This window comes from Triticum aestivum, chromosome 7A (genome assembly GCF_018294505.1).
Source record: "Triticum aestivum cultivar Chinese Spring chromosome 7A, IWGSC CS RefSeq v2.1, whole genome shotgun sequence".
NCBI classification, from domain to species: domain Eukaryota; kingdom Viridiplantae; phylum Streptophyta; class Magnoliopsida; order Poales; family Poaceae; genus Triticum; species Triticum aestivum.
Genome location: NC_057812.1, coordinates 651,420,632 through 651,437,168, shown reverse-complemented (window position 1 = coordinate 651,437,168; position 16,537 = coordinate 651,420,632). Strand labels below are relative to the sequence as shown.

General features: G+C 46.6%; 1 protein-coding gene across 1 annotated transcript; it reads right to left on the bottom strand.

Annotated features, from left to right (window-relative positions):
* Window positions 1-263: 263 nt before the first annotated feature.
* On the bottom strand, window positions 264-7,720 carry LOC123148992 (uncharacterized). Its single transcript, XM_044568526.1, has 7 exons — window positions 7,470-7,720; window positions 3,660-3,696; window positions 2,944-3,097; window positions 1,605-1,738; window positions 1,416-1,535; window positions 1,240-1,315; window positions 264-849 (listed from the first exon to the last, which is right to left on the bottom strand). The coding sequence occupies exons 1-7, from the start codon at window positions 7,718-7,720 to the stop codon at window positions 704-706; spliced, it is 918 nt and encodes a 305-aa protein (XP_044424461.1). The 3' UTR covers window positions 264-703.
* Window positions 7,721-16,537: the final 8,817 nt, after the last annotated feature.

The window sequence follows — 16,537 nt, the reverse complement described above, 5'->3', positions numbered from 1 at the left end:
CGCTTTGCTTCATGGCAGCACTACAAGGCTATAGGAGGAAAGAGTGCAAATCAAGATCATTTTGCAAAGCAATTCGCTGATGAGGTACAAACAGCCACACTATCTACAGAAATTTGCATGATTTTTAATACAACTTAAAACATAAGAGAACATGCTCAGAAGTACAATGAATATACAAGAAAAACATACGCAGGGCAATGTTACGAACTTACTTATAGAGATAACAGAGATTCCACATACTGGTAAATCAGGAGAATGGTTACTTATATGCACATGCTACTATTGCAGACATCAGAATATTTCCAAAAGATAAATCAAATCTATCAGAGTTGTACCAAAAGTAGTGATGGACCATTTGTGTAAAAAAAAGAAAAAATTCTTCGCATATCACCCTGAGCTGCCCTATATCTTCTCGCGCATTGGCTAGACTAAAATTATGGTGATATCTCATCAAATTCGTCGTTGGAAGTAACCGAACTGGAGTGCAAAATTCAGGAAATAGCAGCAGTTACAATCACCCTTATGACCTCTTCCACCATGGTGCAAAGTCGCACACTCCTAATATTATTCAGATGATAACCAATAGGTCCTAAAAAGACAACAAGCGCCCTTGCTTGGTAAAAATACACTTTCTCTGATCTGAATCGCTTAATTCACCAGACTGCGCGGCCAACGGCAGCTGCAGTATCTATTCTGGTCCACTTCAGTTCTCCGAATCGTCAGAGTCACTCCTCTCAGGCTCAGCTTCTTCGCCATTTGCAGCAGGCTCTTGAGCGTCTGGCTTGGGTGCAGGAGCTGGTGCAGCTTTCTTGCGGTCACCACCTTCACCACCCCCACCTTCACCACCTTCTACAAACAAGTTAAAGAAGTTTATACGTAGACAGGTTGGCATACAAATGGCGAGATTTCCTTTCTATGATGGTTTGACCAATGAACACAATGCAATCATGATACAAAACCTATGACGTCAGTATCGATCTTTTAACAAGGTTAGGTTTGGAAACATCTATACGCAATCACTATAATGGCATGATTAGGAGATTCACAACATTATCTTTATCAACAAGGGAAGTACATATAGACATAATGATTTCTAAAGTGAAGGGCAAGCAGTTTGTGCATTAGGAAGTTGATGATGAGACAATGGAAGTGCAAAACTACCAACCAAACAGTACAGAAAGAAACAAATTACTGCCATTTATTCCATTGCAATAAGGTGAAACATTTTGCATATCTCACGGACCAAAAGGATACTGACAGACACTCCATGCATAATACTTATAAGATCCTTCTCAACTCGGTGAACAAGCTCTGCCTGCAAAAATGAGTGCATGCAAACTTTAGCATCCTGATTAACAGTATATTTCAATCAACATGAAAAAACTATAGCTGAAGAGTAGTCAATTCATATATACATTCAAGCCAGGCTCTCTGCGATAACGTCGCCTACGTGCATCCCTCATTGGAGGAGTAAGTCCATGCTTGTATTCAACTTCTTCTGGAGCAGGATCAACATCTTCTCTTACCATTACCATCTGTTCCAGTTTAAAATGATTATAAGGCCTACAAATTAATGAGATATATACGAAAACCTTCACTTTTACCTGACCAATATCAGCAGCTTTAACTAAGAATGAATCATCATATGTCTTATACGACTCCACAACAGTTGGGAGATCCAAGAGAGATGCAGGAAAGCTCTGGTTACCAATCATAAATGTGCCACTTCTTCCATCATCTGTAGGAGGAAAAATACCATCAACCAGAAGGCGATAAAGATTAAGTAAAGATCAGTCCTGATAACAATTATATACTACTATAGTAAGTTGTATTCTCAAAAACCAAGAGAGACCATTGCGTTGTAATTTCAGGAAATGAAACGCATAAACTGAATATGCACCTACACAATGCTACATCTAAAGTTTGGCATGAATTAATTTATCAGCATTTGAAGGGTATAACTACAGAGGTTGTCTAGTAAGAGCCTGGCATGCCACTATGAAAAAGCCTAAGATTTTCAGAATCATATATTTACTGACCCAAGTTTCTTTTTTGTTGCCAATATAGACTGGTTATAAATAAGGCAAGTTGAGCACATCTGAGCCAAAAAATGCAATCCCAGTAACTTGTGGAAAAGGGAAAACAAACACAGAAAACAGTTAAGTGAGATCTTCAAACTGATCTCATCTCATCCGCAGATAAATATCTAGAATGCAGCAACCGTTGAGCTACAAAGAAACAACACAGGTGTGGAGTTTTGTGATATGGTGATACTTCAATTATCTATTTAATCTGCGTGAGCAACGCTCATTTGAATTGTGTTAATGAGACAGTTACAACAGACTAATCTGCTAAGAACACATTCCAACCTATCAGTGCAAATCTAGGGCATCAACAAATACAGTGCTAATCATGGTTCACTTTATTCATGTTTCAGATAGGAGATAGCACAATGAAGCGTGTAATCGCCGGCCGGCCAGCGATGGGCTGTTCGCTCCAAACTACCAAGAACACTTAACACATACCGATATACTCCCTCCGTCCCAAAATTCTTGTCTTATATTTGTCTAGATACGGATGTACCTAATACTAAAACGTGACCTGATACATCCGTATTTAGACAAATCTAAGACAAGAATTTTGGGACGGAGGGAGTACCATGATGAGAGCCAGTAGTGCTAGATATTGGCATATCGCTAGGGCAGGGTACTCCAATACCAGTTAGTAGTTCGTCAAACCGCATGAGTTCGTCAAACCGCATGCTGGCATGCTGCTCCGCCAGCAAACTATCTAACAAATGTCCGTCTCTCTTTCAGTGTATTCTCTGAGAAATACCCTGTCTCGGTTGCTCCTCAGATCCACAGTTCTACCACTCTACAACAATTTGCCGCGAAAACGGGAAGTAGAATTTGCGGGGCAAAGATGAAGAGAGGCGGGGGTCACCTGAGAAGGAGAGGTCGAGGGAGGCATCCTCGGGGTTGGAGGATGAGCCGGCAGCAGATTCGTTCATAAGACGCTCGATCTGCTCTGCCACAGAAGGGGGCACACGGAGGATGAACTGCTCATCCATGGCAATTACACCGTGGGGAACCGAACTCTGTACAAGATTCCAACACACGTAAGTTCGAATGATAGCTACCTCTACCCTTTTGTCTGTTTGTCCTAGAGAAGAATTCACATCATCATTTCTAAATAAAGTAGTTCTGTTGTACAGGCATTTCGTTGATCCTCATTCATTAAAATATGTTTCACTTTTCAGATAACCCTACTTGGAAGGTTGATGGAACATTGAATGGTCTGGTGACAGCAATCCTAGAGCATTTGCAGCCCGGTTTTTGTTAAAGTAGGCCAGTTTTGCTGGATATTATATCACAATGGACTTACTACTGAAATTAGAGTTCTCCTTACTTTATTCTCATGAGAATGAAGTTACATGGTTGGTTAAAATCTATCTTTACATGGTGTGGTGCAAATACATAAATCTACATTAATACTTCTCTGCAAAAATGTGTATCACTTAGCAAACATATTTTCTTGCAGGTCACCCACAAGTATCGCAAAATTTACAGGGCTTTCCTCGAACTTCAAGTTCTTTAATACGGCAATTTTCAAAAGATTTGGAAAGTCACCTACAGTTATCATGTGTTTCTTGGATTTACCTTTCCAACTACCTCAATTCCACCGAACTCAACAAGTCTAAAAACACACACAAAATCAATTTACTAAGTATTTCTCTTTTATTGCAATAGCTTCCCCCTGCGCCCCTGTAACCCTAGAACCTATAGACACATACCTACAGCTATCCGTACAAGTCCTCAGATTTGCAGTGGTGTGTCAGTACAGTCGCCCGCTTACCGCAGTGGCCCCTGGCCGTGGCCTCCCCTAGCTCCGCCGCGCGTGCGCCCACGGCTCCGGGACGACGGCGAAGACGACCGTTTCCGAAGCGCGAGCCTCCCCTCGACTCTCCTCTCCGGTCGCCGGCGATGCCCCGCTCCCGTCTCCGGCGCCAAGAGTCCCCGGCCAGCCACTCCGCAGTGGCGGAGGTCCGGGATGGAGAGGAGGCTTGGAGGGAGGAATTAGGGCGGTGGTGGAGGAGGATCCCGCCGGCGAGCGTGGCTCCGATTTGGGTGGGGTGGGGATCGATGGAGCAGAGCACCGCCACGCCCAAGACGACGAGCTCTGCTCGTGCGTTTCCTTTTCCCCTCTTTTTTAGAGGAAATTTTCTGTCTCTCTCTCTCAGCCTAGGTTCTCGGCCCATGGAAATTAGGCCCAGCAATAAGGGCTTCTTTGGATCACAGGATTAGAAAACAAAGGAATTCAAAAAACACAGGAATTTGACGGGATTGTAGGTGCAAAACAGAGGATTACAAAATAGAGGAAAACTACAAGAATGGTCATTTGGATGGAACACAGGAAAAACACAGGAAAAGTGCCTCGATCCTACGCGAATCAGTGTAAAAAAGAGGTTATAGTGGATGTTGAAATTCCTATAGGATTGAGGTGTAGGAATGCATCCATAGGAATTTTGGAGGTGTGGTTCCTTTGATCCAAAGGGCTTCTTCAGGAAAAAATCCAATGGATTGGAATCCTCCAATATTCCTATGAAAATCCTTCAATCCAAAGAGGCCCTAAGCCTGGAACTGGAAGCGCTGGCAGGAGTATTTAACCAAAATTGTCTCAAAAAAAAATTAACCAAAAACTACCACATTTCATACAAACATGCCTAGAAACTATCATCTTACGAATTTATGCCAAAACTACCATTTTTTTCTAATCCGTAACTAAAAATTACCATGTCGGAAAAATGCCCGATTTGCCTCTTCTAAACGCCTTTCTGACGTGATGGGCCCACAAGTCAGATTGACCGTTAACTTTGACCGTTATTACAAGTGAGGCCCACACGTCAACCCTCTTCTTCCTCGAAATCACTAACTAAGGAGTACTCGTTGCAAAGAGCACTCCACTTTTCCAGGTCGCGACAAGTGACGCACATGCAGCGCGCCACTTGTCGCAACCTGGGAGTTTTCCCTTTTTTCGTAGATTCGTTTATTCAAAACGTTTTATCTCTTAAACTGTGCGTCCAAATCTCGAACCGTTTTCATCGTTGGATTCCTCGCGTCGAGATTTTCAAAACTAGATCCCATGTTGATAGGTTTTGACGAACTTTTTTTTTCACGAAAAAACCGGATGAAAAAAACCGGGCGAAAAAACTGGACCAGAAGCATGGTTTTTTTCTCTTTCCGAAAGGGGCACGTCCGTGCCTCTCGTGAAATCACAACCGTGCCTCTCGTGGAAGCAAAACTGTGACTCGTGAAAGGAAAAAAAACAGAAAACGCGTTTTTTTTCGTTTTTGAGAGGCACGGCCGTGACTCTCGCGAAAGCACAACCGTGCCTCTCGCGAAAGCAAAACCGTGACTCTCGCGAAAGAAAGAAAAACAGAAAAACGCGTATTTTTTTCCCTTTCCGAGAGGCACGGCCGTGACTTTCGCGAAAGCAAAACCGTGACTCTCCCGAAAGAAAAAACAACAAAAAACGCGTTTTATTTTTCCCTTTCCGAGAGGCATGGCTGTGACTCTCGCGAAAGTACAACCGTGCCTCTCGCGGAAGCAAAACCGTGACTCTCGCAAAAGGAAAAAAAAACAAAAAACGTGTTTTTTTCGTTTCCGAAAGGCACGGCCGTGACTCTTGCTAAAGCAAAACCGTGCCTCTCGCGGAAGAAAAACCGTGACTTTCGCGAAAGAGAAAAAAAGAAAACGCGTTTTTTCGCCCAATTTTTTTTTAAATTTTTTTGATCGAAAAGCTAAGAAAGACCGGGGGAAAACCAAAACGTCGGAAAAAACCAGAAAAAAACCGTTTAAAAAGCCGAAAACACGTGCAGAAAAATAAAAAAACAAAATCCGAAGGGACCGTCTAGAGCGCGACACGTGGCAAATGGCTGAGAGCGCGCCAAATGACGCTGATCGTTGCGAGGCTCCCGAAGGAGCGCTCGTTAACTAGTTGCTCCCCTTCTTCCTCCTCTCTCCCTTTCTTTGGCATTTCTACAAACACCTCGTGTGCACCACCCGCCGACGTGCGGGCGTGCAGCCTGCTCCCATCGGTCGACGCTTCCAATGGCCAGGCAACAAGAAAGAGCACATAGCTTTGATGATCGCGAGGAGCTTCGCATCGACAAGAACAAGCCGACAACAACACCGAGGAGCCATGGCAAGACCCTTCCTGCCTCTGCTATATGTACCCTCGCACGCTTCGCCGAGCAAAGCTCTCCACCTGATCGATCCATCCATCTCCTCCCCAGTTACACATCAACCATGGCTCGTCGTGGCGGCGGCGGAAGCTGCAACAGCACGGCCAGCCGTACCTCATGGGGGGAGGCGCCCGACGGGTACGCGGCGTCGGTGGAGCTCAGCGCAAGCACCGACTCCACGTGGTCGGCCGACTCGGTGGTGCGGGTGGTGCTCTGGAGCGGCATCGTGGAGGTGTATGCGGGCGTGGTGCTCGCCTGCGTCGTCGTCAGCAACCACCCGCCGGGCCTCTGGCTCGCGCACCCAGACGTCTTCCGCAACCCGCACGACACCATCGTGCGCCCGCTCGAGCCGCTCTTCCCGGGCCAGAAGGTGTTGCTGCTACCCGAGACCACAGTGCGCCGGCTCCAGCGCGACATCCCCGAGGGCTCTGTCGGGGCCAACCCCGACCACGACGATCGCGAGGACGAGGAGGCGGAAGTGGTCGGCGGCAGAGATGGCTTGCAGGTGCACACGAGGTGTTTGTAGAAATGCCAAAGAAAGAGAGAGAGAGGAGGAGGAAGAGGGTTGACGTGTGGGCCCCATTTATAACGGTCAACCTGACTTGTGTGCCCATCCAGTCAGAAAGGCGTTTAGAAGAGGCGAATCGGGCACATTCCCGACATGGTAGTTTTTAGTCACCAATTAGCAAAAAAGTGGTAATTTTTGGCACAAATTCATAAAGTGGTAGTTTCTGGACATGTTTCCATGAAATGTGGTAGTTTTTGGTTAAATACTCCGCTGGCAGCCTCCTCTTGCGCTGCATAGAAGGCACCATGGCGAGAACCTTTCCTAAAAAAAGAAAAAAAAAGAGAACCATGGCGAGAACAGGAGATAACAGTATGACACCATGCCTTCTCCTGCTATTGCCGCAATTTCGAGCCTCATAAACTAACCAACATTTTGTTTTTAAGGATATATACGGCGAGGCTCCGTTTGGTTCCACTCAGCTGCGAGGTCGGGGGAGGGGGGGCTTCCATTGAAAATCACGCCGACTACAGTCATGACGAACGATGGCGGCGTCTATGACGTCGTTCCCTTCTCGAGGCATCATTGTTACAGGTCGCAGCACCACGTTCGGGATGCTCGGGGGGAAACCCTAGAACTGGGTCTTTCCGGATCGGACGATGAGGGCATCTTCAATATCGTTCTCCCTTCTCGGGGCATTGTTTTGAAGCAGGTGCTAACTGGAAGGGCCCAGTGGTCGAGTCCACATCGACGGTGGCAAATCTTGACGACGTGGCGCAGTGGAGTCTCGGCGTTTGATGCGGGTCGACGGACTCGCGCAGGAGGGTGCCGTTGTTTGGCGTCATGGTGGCATTGACGGCAGGCCTAGAAAGGTCGATGCGTCTGTTCCTGTTCTGAAGATGGACCGGTGGAAGATGGCGGCCGCCGCCTCTGAGAGTGCACCGGACCAATGTGTGGCCCAGCCCCGGCATTGTGGCTTGGTTGAGGCCTCCGACTTTAGATGTTAGGCTTTAATGCGAAGTCTATTTGGTATATTAGGCTCGGACTATCGACACCATCTCATCAAGTGGATAGGAGTAGCGACAGATGTTGCCGATGTGGCCAAGCCAATACAATATTTGAGTTTGTGTATGCTGTTAAAGTGACAACAAAACAAACAGTGTGGTTGCTCTACAGTAGAGACCTCGCTAGATCTTCTGGTATACTTGTCACTGCATTTTATAAATTTAACACGGAAATGTGATTCAGAAAATACTTAGACATAATATCGATTCAGAATTCATAATAGGACGTTAATACACAAGTTTCACCACTGACATTGCAACACATCAAACTATTTAGCAAAGCCTTCTTACAATTGATGACCACTTCCCTTGCCTGTTCAAGCAAAGAGCATCTCTAACCAATCCTCCATAATCGGTTAGAACAGAATAAATTATGTTTTCCTCTTCTAGGCATCTAACCGATCCCTTATAATGGTTAGATGGGATAATTTATCCTCGATGGCCCTTAAATATAGCCATCCGCCCATCCGTGGATTATATTTTATTGCCTCCATTCTTTCCTACGCTATGCGCCGCTGGACCGCATCCATTCCGGCGCCGCCCTCCTTGCCTCCATTGGCCAGTGGCCACCACACGCCACCGCTGGCACCCGCAGCCCCGCCAAACTCCTACCACCAGATTTCGGTGGGATTTCAGCAATATTTTTTTAAATATTTTTTGTTCTTTCCATCGTCGCCGGCCCAGGCGACGCCCCTCCTCCTTGTCTCTAGCTCGACGGCTCTCCTCCCGTCGGCCCCATCATCGACACTCGGTTGCACTCCACCGCCTCCCCGATAGCAGCTCCGGGTAGTGATCGAAATGCAGGTCCAAGAGGAGCTCCGCTTCGTCGTGTCCAGATGACGTCGCATGTGCCGGAGTGTGTTCCACCTCCTGCTTGTGCTTTTGGAGGATGGCACGGTCACCGGGGATCTGTTCTTGTACGATGGCGAGGTGGTACTATCCAATCGTCGGCGCTGCCAAAGATGCTCACCATTTATTTAAACAGGAGCATTGGTACAGACGGTCTCAGCACCGCAGTGGTCGCCTTGCCGCTAGGTACTGCCATTGGTCGGCTCTGCGACACGAGGCCACACGATCGAGAGCCACCTTCTAGCGTGCATGTGTGTTGTGTGTGCTACATTGCAAGTGTTCGGCGAAATGCATGAGCCAAATATAAGCTAAAGGATACTTGACTGTATTCTCCTCTAAATTATAGGGGATCGGTTAGAGATGTTCTAAGTACTTTCTAGCAGAGAGCCTTCTTTTTTTTTTCTCACTTCCTTTAACCTTTTTTTTGTGGGGTAAAAGAGATTTCATGGTGATTCAATCGTACGGCAAAGGAATCTCATGAAGACCAAACCTCAGCCTAATTGTTTGCATTTCATGGTGACCTATTTGAGCTAGGCGATGAGCAACGCTGTTTCCTGCTCGGCGAAATGTGCCAATGAAGTACTGTTTGTCTTGTGCAAGAAGAATTTATGTCTCGCCGATAATAGAGGCCGTCGGGGACCAATTAATCTCCAGCTGCTGGATCATGTTGGTTGCCAGTTCAGAATCAGTTTTGATGGTGGCACGACGCGAAGACGATCAAGCCTTCTTCATCATGGAGGATCATACCAATTTCTTCTGAAACTGCTGATTTGCATTTACTTGCACATGGAAGAAAATAGAAAAGTCCTGGAGGGTCCACATGTACGAACTCTACTCACTAGACCAATAGTTATGGCATGAAACAATAGATGTGAAACTGTGCACAAACAACAAACAACCATAAATCATGGGTGCATATATATTGTTCCATTGGCACTCATGGAGCCGCAAGCTACGAGTTGATACACATTTCTGCTGGTATCATATAGGCCAAGAGGGATGCAGGGCAAACGAAAGTAACAGAAAATATGAAATGCATTTGGGATTTGGGAATATGAGACTTGGGGAAATATTCAAACACAAGGAATTTCGTCACCTCTGCGACGCGGTGCCACGCCTCACAATGAGCGCTCGAGCTGGTCACAATGTTTGACATAGATGATGGCAGCATGCCGAGAAACGTAGATAGAGGAGTAGTGGGCGTCGTTTGTGGCGACGACAGTGATAAAATGTCTGCAGGGGCACTTCCACACTGGTTTTCCATGGCACAAGGGACCAGTAACCTATACTGAAATTACTAAGCAGTATGGAAAAGAAGGTCTGTGGTTGATTCAGGCTAGGACGGGCCCATGAGTCCACCCTGTCAGACAGTGGAGTACATTGTTTGATAGCTGGTTTGGCCTGCCTGTATTACCACTTTAGCAAACTATCACTGGTAGAAAAAGGGCCTGTTGTCCCGGTTCGTAAGGGCCTTTTGTCCCGGTTCTGGAACCGGGACTAAAGGGTCGGTACTAATGTCCTGTCCCTTTAGTCCTGGTTCAATCCAGAACCGGGACAGATGGGCCTCCACGTGGCCTGTGCGCGGAGCCCAGGCAGGAGACCCTTTGGTCCCGGTTGGTGGCACCAACCGGGACCAATAGGCATCCACGCGTCAGCATTTCTGTGGCTGGGGTTTTTATTTTTTTTGAAAGGGGGGGGGGGTTAGGGGTTTTGGGGGGTTAATTTAGGTGTTTCATATATTGTATTAGCTAGCTATAATTAATAAAAAGAAGTGTCCTCTCTTATGTTCGTGCTTGGTCGACGCTACGTGCTATACATACGTATAGAGAGGACTAGACACGCTAGCTAGCTAGTAAGCAAACAAAGGAAACAGAAGATCGTCATGAACATATATGCATACAGAGAGAAGTGATATCGACCACCTCTCCTTCTCCGAGAGATTGGTCGAACAACAAGTTCTCGTATATCTATCCGACACTACCGGCTACATATAGACAATAATTATCTCTTACAAATATAATCATACGGACTCAGGGTCCACATAGAATTCTCCATCTTCAGGGATCACGTGGTCAAGAAAGAATGCCGCCAATTCCCCTTGAATTGCTCACATGCGAGCTGGTGCTAGGAGTTCATCCCGCTTCCGAAACATCTAATTTAAAGAAGGGGGTCAATTCATATAAATATGAATGAATGAAACTCAACACAAATGATGGTAATAAAATAAAATTGTGAATGTTGTTATTTACGTACTTTATATTGTTCGTCAGTGTAGCCCCGCTCACAGGTCGTGTGGCGGATGGACTCGCAAACATAGTATCCATAGAAATCATTTCTTTGTTCCTGCCACAACCACTTTACAAGAAATAGAGGTCAATCAAACTGATAAGCAAGAATGCCAAATGGTATTGATGAAACTAGCGCTTGAATGACTAGTAGATGCGCGGAACATGCTACTATAGTACTTACTTTCGGGTGTCTAAATTGCAGCTCCTTCGGCAGTTCCGGAGCTTTTCTGATGAATTTTCTCCAAACCCTGCCGGACAAAGAAAACAATTACTTGATATATCAGGAAATGAACAAAGTTGCTGATATGGTGGATAATGATCGATTTAACTTACTTCTCGAGTATTTGAGTCATGTCCGCATAGTCCTGGGGATCTTTTCGTCTTGAGTCTAAGACGGTTACTAGTCCCTGCTCAAGCTTAATCTCTAGGAGAATATAGTGGAAACTGCACACGCATGCATAACTCATCAATTACATTACTATAACCTTGACTAATATATAAGGGAAACCGAATACGCACAAGACAGTAACACTCACTTGAAGTTGTAAGGAAAGAGTATTATATCTTTGTTTTCATTTATTACCAACGATCGTAGCAAGTTGGCCTCGGTAGCTGCGGCATGAAATTTAACCTGAGTTGCATCTATGAGATATGTGTTAATGAACCCAATATCACCGACTTGTCTTTTCTTCAATTCGGCGATCTTCAATCTGCATAATATAGTGAGGATGATTATAAATACATGCAATGAAAGAGCTGAGCTATATAGAGAGACTTAATGACAGAAGTAGTGCTACTTACAGACAGTAGCAGGCGACCGTTGTTTTATCGAGGGCCAATTGATTGAAAAACTGATAGAACTCCTCAAATGGAACATGCAACCGTTTAATTCCAACGAGGTCATGCTCCTTTTTAACTTTCACATACAAAGTACTCCTCCCCCCAGAGTCTCTGCAGATTTTCAAGTACCAATCATGCAATCTTCGCATCATCGTTGATAGAGATCTTTCATCTTTGACGAGAGGCTTCCCGTACTCGTATCTTTGTATCTGCACCTCCATGGGTTCATAATGTACATCGTCGGGCAGGTAATCTGCAAGATTGCTATAACCGGGCACCATCCTCGGATCATTAGCGACGTTGTGGCTAGGCACCTTGAGTGGGGGGCACGATTGCTTCGCTTGTTCGCCGAGCTGGGCAATTTGTTTCCCAGCTCGTCGTTCTTTCAGCCTTTGATCACTGACAGTACTTCCCGATCGCTCCGCTTCTGCAAATTCCTTTCCAATAATGCGCTCATAGTTTCCTTTCGGCGGAGACTTGGGTGGTTTTGTCAGGGCAGCCAGAGTGTGCTTCGCTTTCACCGGATCTACCTTCTCCTCCGGAAGTGGATGTCTCTTTGCTTTCAACCCTTGAAACCAGTCATCCACTTCGGTTCGTGCGATCTCGGCGTTCTCCTCCGGGGTCCTCTCGTATGGTAACTTCTCTGGAGTCTTCAGAGAAGGACCGAATCTGTATGTCCTCCCACCTCTGGCTGTACTGCTAGACGCTGGCCAAGCAGACGGAGCGGTTGTCTTCTTTACTTGCTTACAAGGCGGAGGAGTAGGACTACGACGCGCCGGAGCAGCCGAAGCGGCGGCAGGTCTCTTCCGCCCTTGCTGAAGAGGCGGAGAAGGAGGAGGCTGGCTGCTCGGGCGCGTTCGCGCAGGCGGAGAAGGAGGCGGAGTGCCGCCACGCGCTGGAGAAGGAGCCGGTCGAGTGCCCTAATCGTCACTAGCCAGAGGAGGAGGCGGTGGAGGAGGCGGAGTGCCCTGACTCGCCGGAGGAGGAGGCGATGGAGGAGGCGGAGTGCCCTGACTTGCCGAAGGAGGAGGAGGAGGCGGAGGCGTCCAGTTCGGAAGGTTGATGAGCTCCTTCCGCCATAGGCATGGAGTCTTCAGAGCAGACCCCAGCCTAGTCTCCCCTTCACCGGTAGGGTGGTCAAGCTGGAGGTCCTCAAATCCCTCCGTTATTTCATCCACCATCACCCTAGCATATCCTTCTGGAATCGGCCGACAGTGAAAAGTTGCGCCGGGTTCAGTAGGATAAACAGAGCCAACAACTGCCTTGACCTTCAAATTCATCCATTGTGTCATAAGGTGGCAATTTTGAGACTCCGTGATAGCATCTATGGGATAGCTGGCAGGAGCCGTCAAGGCATGCTCCGGCTGAAGCAGCTCGGTGGAAGCCACGCTGCTTCTCCGCTGAGATGGCGGGGTAGCTTCGGGGGAAGCTTCGGCAGTATGTTTGCTGCGATATGCTTCTCGTTCCTCTATCGCTTGTACCCTTGCTTGCAGCGCCTGCATTTGGGTCTGCTACACTTTTTTCCTCCTCTCATGGGATTTGTAACCGCCTGCGTCCGGAAACCCAACCTTCCACAGAATGGAGCCTGGCGTGCCTCGTGTCCGTCCAGGGTGCTCAAGATTCCCGAGGGCCATTGTGAGCTCGTCGTTCTCTCTGTCTGGAAAGAACGTCCCTTGCTGCGCTGCTTCGATATACTTCTTAAGCTTCCTGACTGGTATGTCCATTTGATCGTTCGTCCAAATGCACTTCCCTCTTACAGGGTCCAAGGTTCCGCCAGCCCCGAAGAACCAAGTCCAGCAACGGTCTGGCCAGTTAATTGTCTCTGGTTCAATCCCTTCATCAACCAGATCATTCTCAGCCTTGGCCCACTTAGGCCGGGCTACGAGGTAGCCACCTGACCCCGTGCGATGGTGATGCTTCTTCTTCGCAGCATTTTGCTTGTTTGTCGCTGACATCTTCTTACTCTTTTCCAATGTCTTGTGGGCCACAAATGCGGGCCAGTGATCTCTGATCTTCTCATATCTGCCCTTGAATTCTGGTGTCTCATTATTTTGGACAAACTTATTCAGCTCTTTCTTCCACCTCCTGAATAGTTCTGCCATCCTCTTAAGAGAAAAAGACTTGATTAATTGCTCTTTAACTGGCTTCTCTGGATTATCCTCTGGCGGTAGGGTGAAATTTGACTTCAGCTCAGTCCAAAGATCATTTTTCTGCATATCATTGACATAAGACACCTCAGGGTCTTCTGTAGCCGGCTTAAACCATTCCTGGATGCTGATCGGGATCTTGTCCCTAACTAGAACCCCGCACTGAGCAACAAATGCGTTCTTTGTTCGGATGGGTTCAATCGGTTGGCCGTCGGGCGCGATTGCTATGATCTCAAACCTTTCATCCGAGATCAACTTTTTCTTCGGGCCTCGTCTCTTTACCGAAGTTGTGCTCGATCCGGAGGGCTAGAAAAAAGAATAAAAACTTAATTAATATGTGTACATACCAAAACAATGAATGCATCAATTAGCTAGTCAGCACAGGCTTAACTAATATATATATCTGGCCGGACTCGGTTCGGTCGCCGGAGCCGTCATCACGGTCTCCTTGCACCGGCATTGGGTCACCGGAGCCGTCCTCATGTTCTTCTTCTTGCACCGGCATTAGGTCACCGTAGCCAACTTCTTCACCCTCTCCTTCCAGACCATCGGTGTCGTTGAGAAACAACGAGACGACATCACTTTCTTCTGTGATTATGTCCCTCAACAACGCTTCTTTTGCTTCGTCTCGGACGGTGTCTATAATTTCTACAAATATTTACAACATGGCAATTATTATTCAAACATGACAGATGGATATATTAGTGGCAAACGTAGAACTAGCTACCTAATCATAGTAAGGAATCATATATATTAATTAGTGGCCTCGACGCTGCTTCTCTAGGGTTTGGGGTGGCCTCGACAACGCTTCAAGGGTTTGGGGTGGCCTCGACAACGCTTCAAGGAGGGGGTAATATCGACCCCCCCACGTGTTGAAGCTATCGGGAGGGGGTATATCGACAACGACGACGCTACATCTATGTCCCTCGACGACCCTTGTTCCCGATAAAAAAAGAGGAAGAAGAAGAAAAAAAGAGGAGAAGAAAGAATAGAGGAGAAGAACTCCTCCATTCTTTCTTCTCCTCTTTTTTTCTTCTTCCTCTTATTTTTTTATCCTCTTCTTCCTCTCATGTTCGAGAGGATCACCGAGGGGTCGGGAGGTTGCCTAGTGTCAAAGGATTCAACAAAACCATGTCTTCATCATTAGGCGAAAGTAACATGTGCATGATGGTACGAAGCTCTCCAAAGTTATTTTGGAACGGAGTCCTAGATAGGATAATTCGCTTTTTGGTACAAAGTTCAGCAAGAACCTTCCAAATATCGTTATTTGGAAGGCCTTTGCTGAAATTCATACAAAAAGGCAAATTATCCTATCCGGGACACCATTCCAAAATAACTTTGGAGGACTTCGTCATGCCCTGGTTACTTCCGGCTAATGATGAAGCCATGGATTTCTTCAATACTTTGACACTAGGAAACCTCTCTCGACCCCTCGGTGATCCTCGACCCCTCGAACCCTCGACGACACTGGAACCCTTGACCCCTCGGCGATCCTCTTCTTCCTCTCATGTTCGAGAGGATCGCCGAGGGGTCAGGAGGTTGCCTAGTGTCAAAGGATTCAACAAAACCATGTCTTCATCATTAGGCGAAAGTAACAGGTGCATGATGGTACGAAGCTCTCCAAAGTTATTTTGGAACAGAGTCCCAGATAAGATAATTCGCTTTTTGGTACAAAGTTCAGCAAGAACCTTCCAAATATCGTTATTTGGAAGGCCTTTGCTGAAATTCATACAAAAAGGCAAATTATCCTATCCGGGACACCATTCCAAAATAACTTTGGAGGACTTCGTCATGCCCTGGTTACTTCTGGCTAATGATGAAGCCATGGATTTCTTCAATACTTTGACACTAGGAAACCTCTCTCGACCCCTCGGAGATCCTCGACCCCTCGAACCCTCGACGACACTCGAACCCTTGACCCCTCGGCGATCCTCTTCTTCCTCTCATGTTCGAGAGGATCGCCGAGGGGTCGGGAGGTTGCCTAGTGTCAAAGGATTCAACAAAACCATGTCTTCATCATTAGGCGAAAGTAACAGGTGCATGATGGTACGAAGCTCTCCAAAGTTATTTTGGAACGGAGTCCCAGATAAGAAAATTCACTTTTTGGTACAAAGTTCAGCAAGAACCTTCCAAATATCGTTATTTGGAAGGCCTTTGCTGAAATTCATACAAAAAGGCAAATTATCCTATCCGGGACACCATTCCAAAATAACTTTGGAGGACTTTGTCATGCCCTGGTTACTTCCGGCTAATGATGAAGCCATGGATTTCTTCAATACTTTGACACTAGGAAACCTCTCTCGACCCCTCGAACCCTCGACGACCCTCTTCTTCTCCTCTATTCCTTTCTTCTTCTCCTCTTCTTTTTCTTCTTTTTTCTTCTTCTTATTTATTTCTCCTCGTCTTCCTCAACCCTCTTGGCGACCCTAGACCCCCTGTCGACCCTCGACCCCTAGGCGACCGTCGACCCCTCTTTTTTTTTCTCCCTCTTCTTTTTTATCCTCTTCTTCCTCTACCGCTCGGCGACCCTCGTTCCCGATAAAAAAAAGAGGAAGAAGAAGAAAAAAAGAGGAGAAGAAAGAATAGAGGAGATCTTCTCC

Bases quoted from the DNA above. Each gene is read 5' to 3' on its own strand.
- LOC123148992 (XM_044568526.1), bottom strand. From the start codon at position 7,720: ATGCCGGGGCTGGGCCACACATTGGTCCGGTGCACTCTCAGAGGCGGC. The intron at 3,098-3,659 runs GTAAATCCAAGA...AATCTTGTACAG, and splicing joins GAATTGAGGTAGTTGGAAAG to AGTTCGGTTCCCCACGGTGT. The intron at 1,739-2,943 runs GTGACCCCCGCC...TTCCTCCTACAG, and splicing joins CCTCGACCTCTCCTTCTCAG to ATGATGGAAGAAGTGGCACA.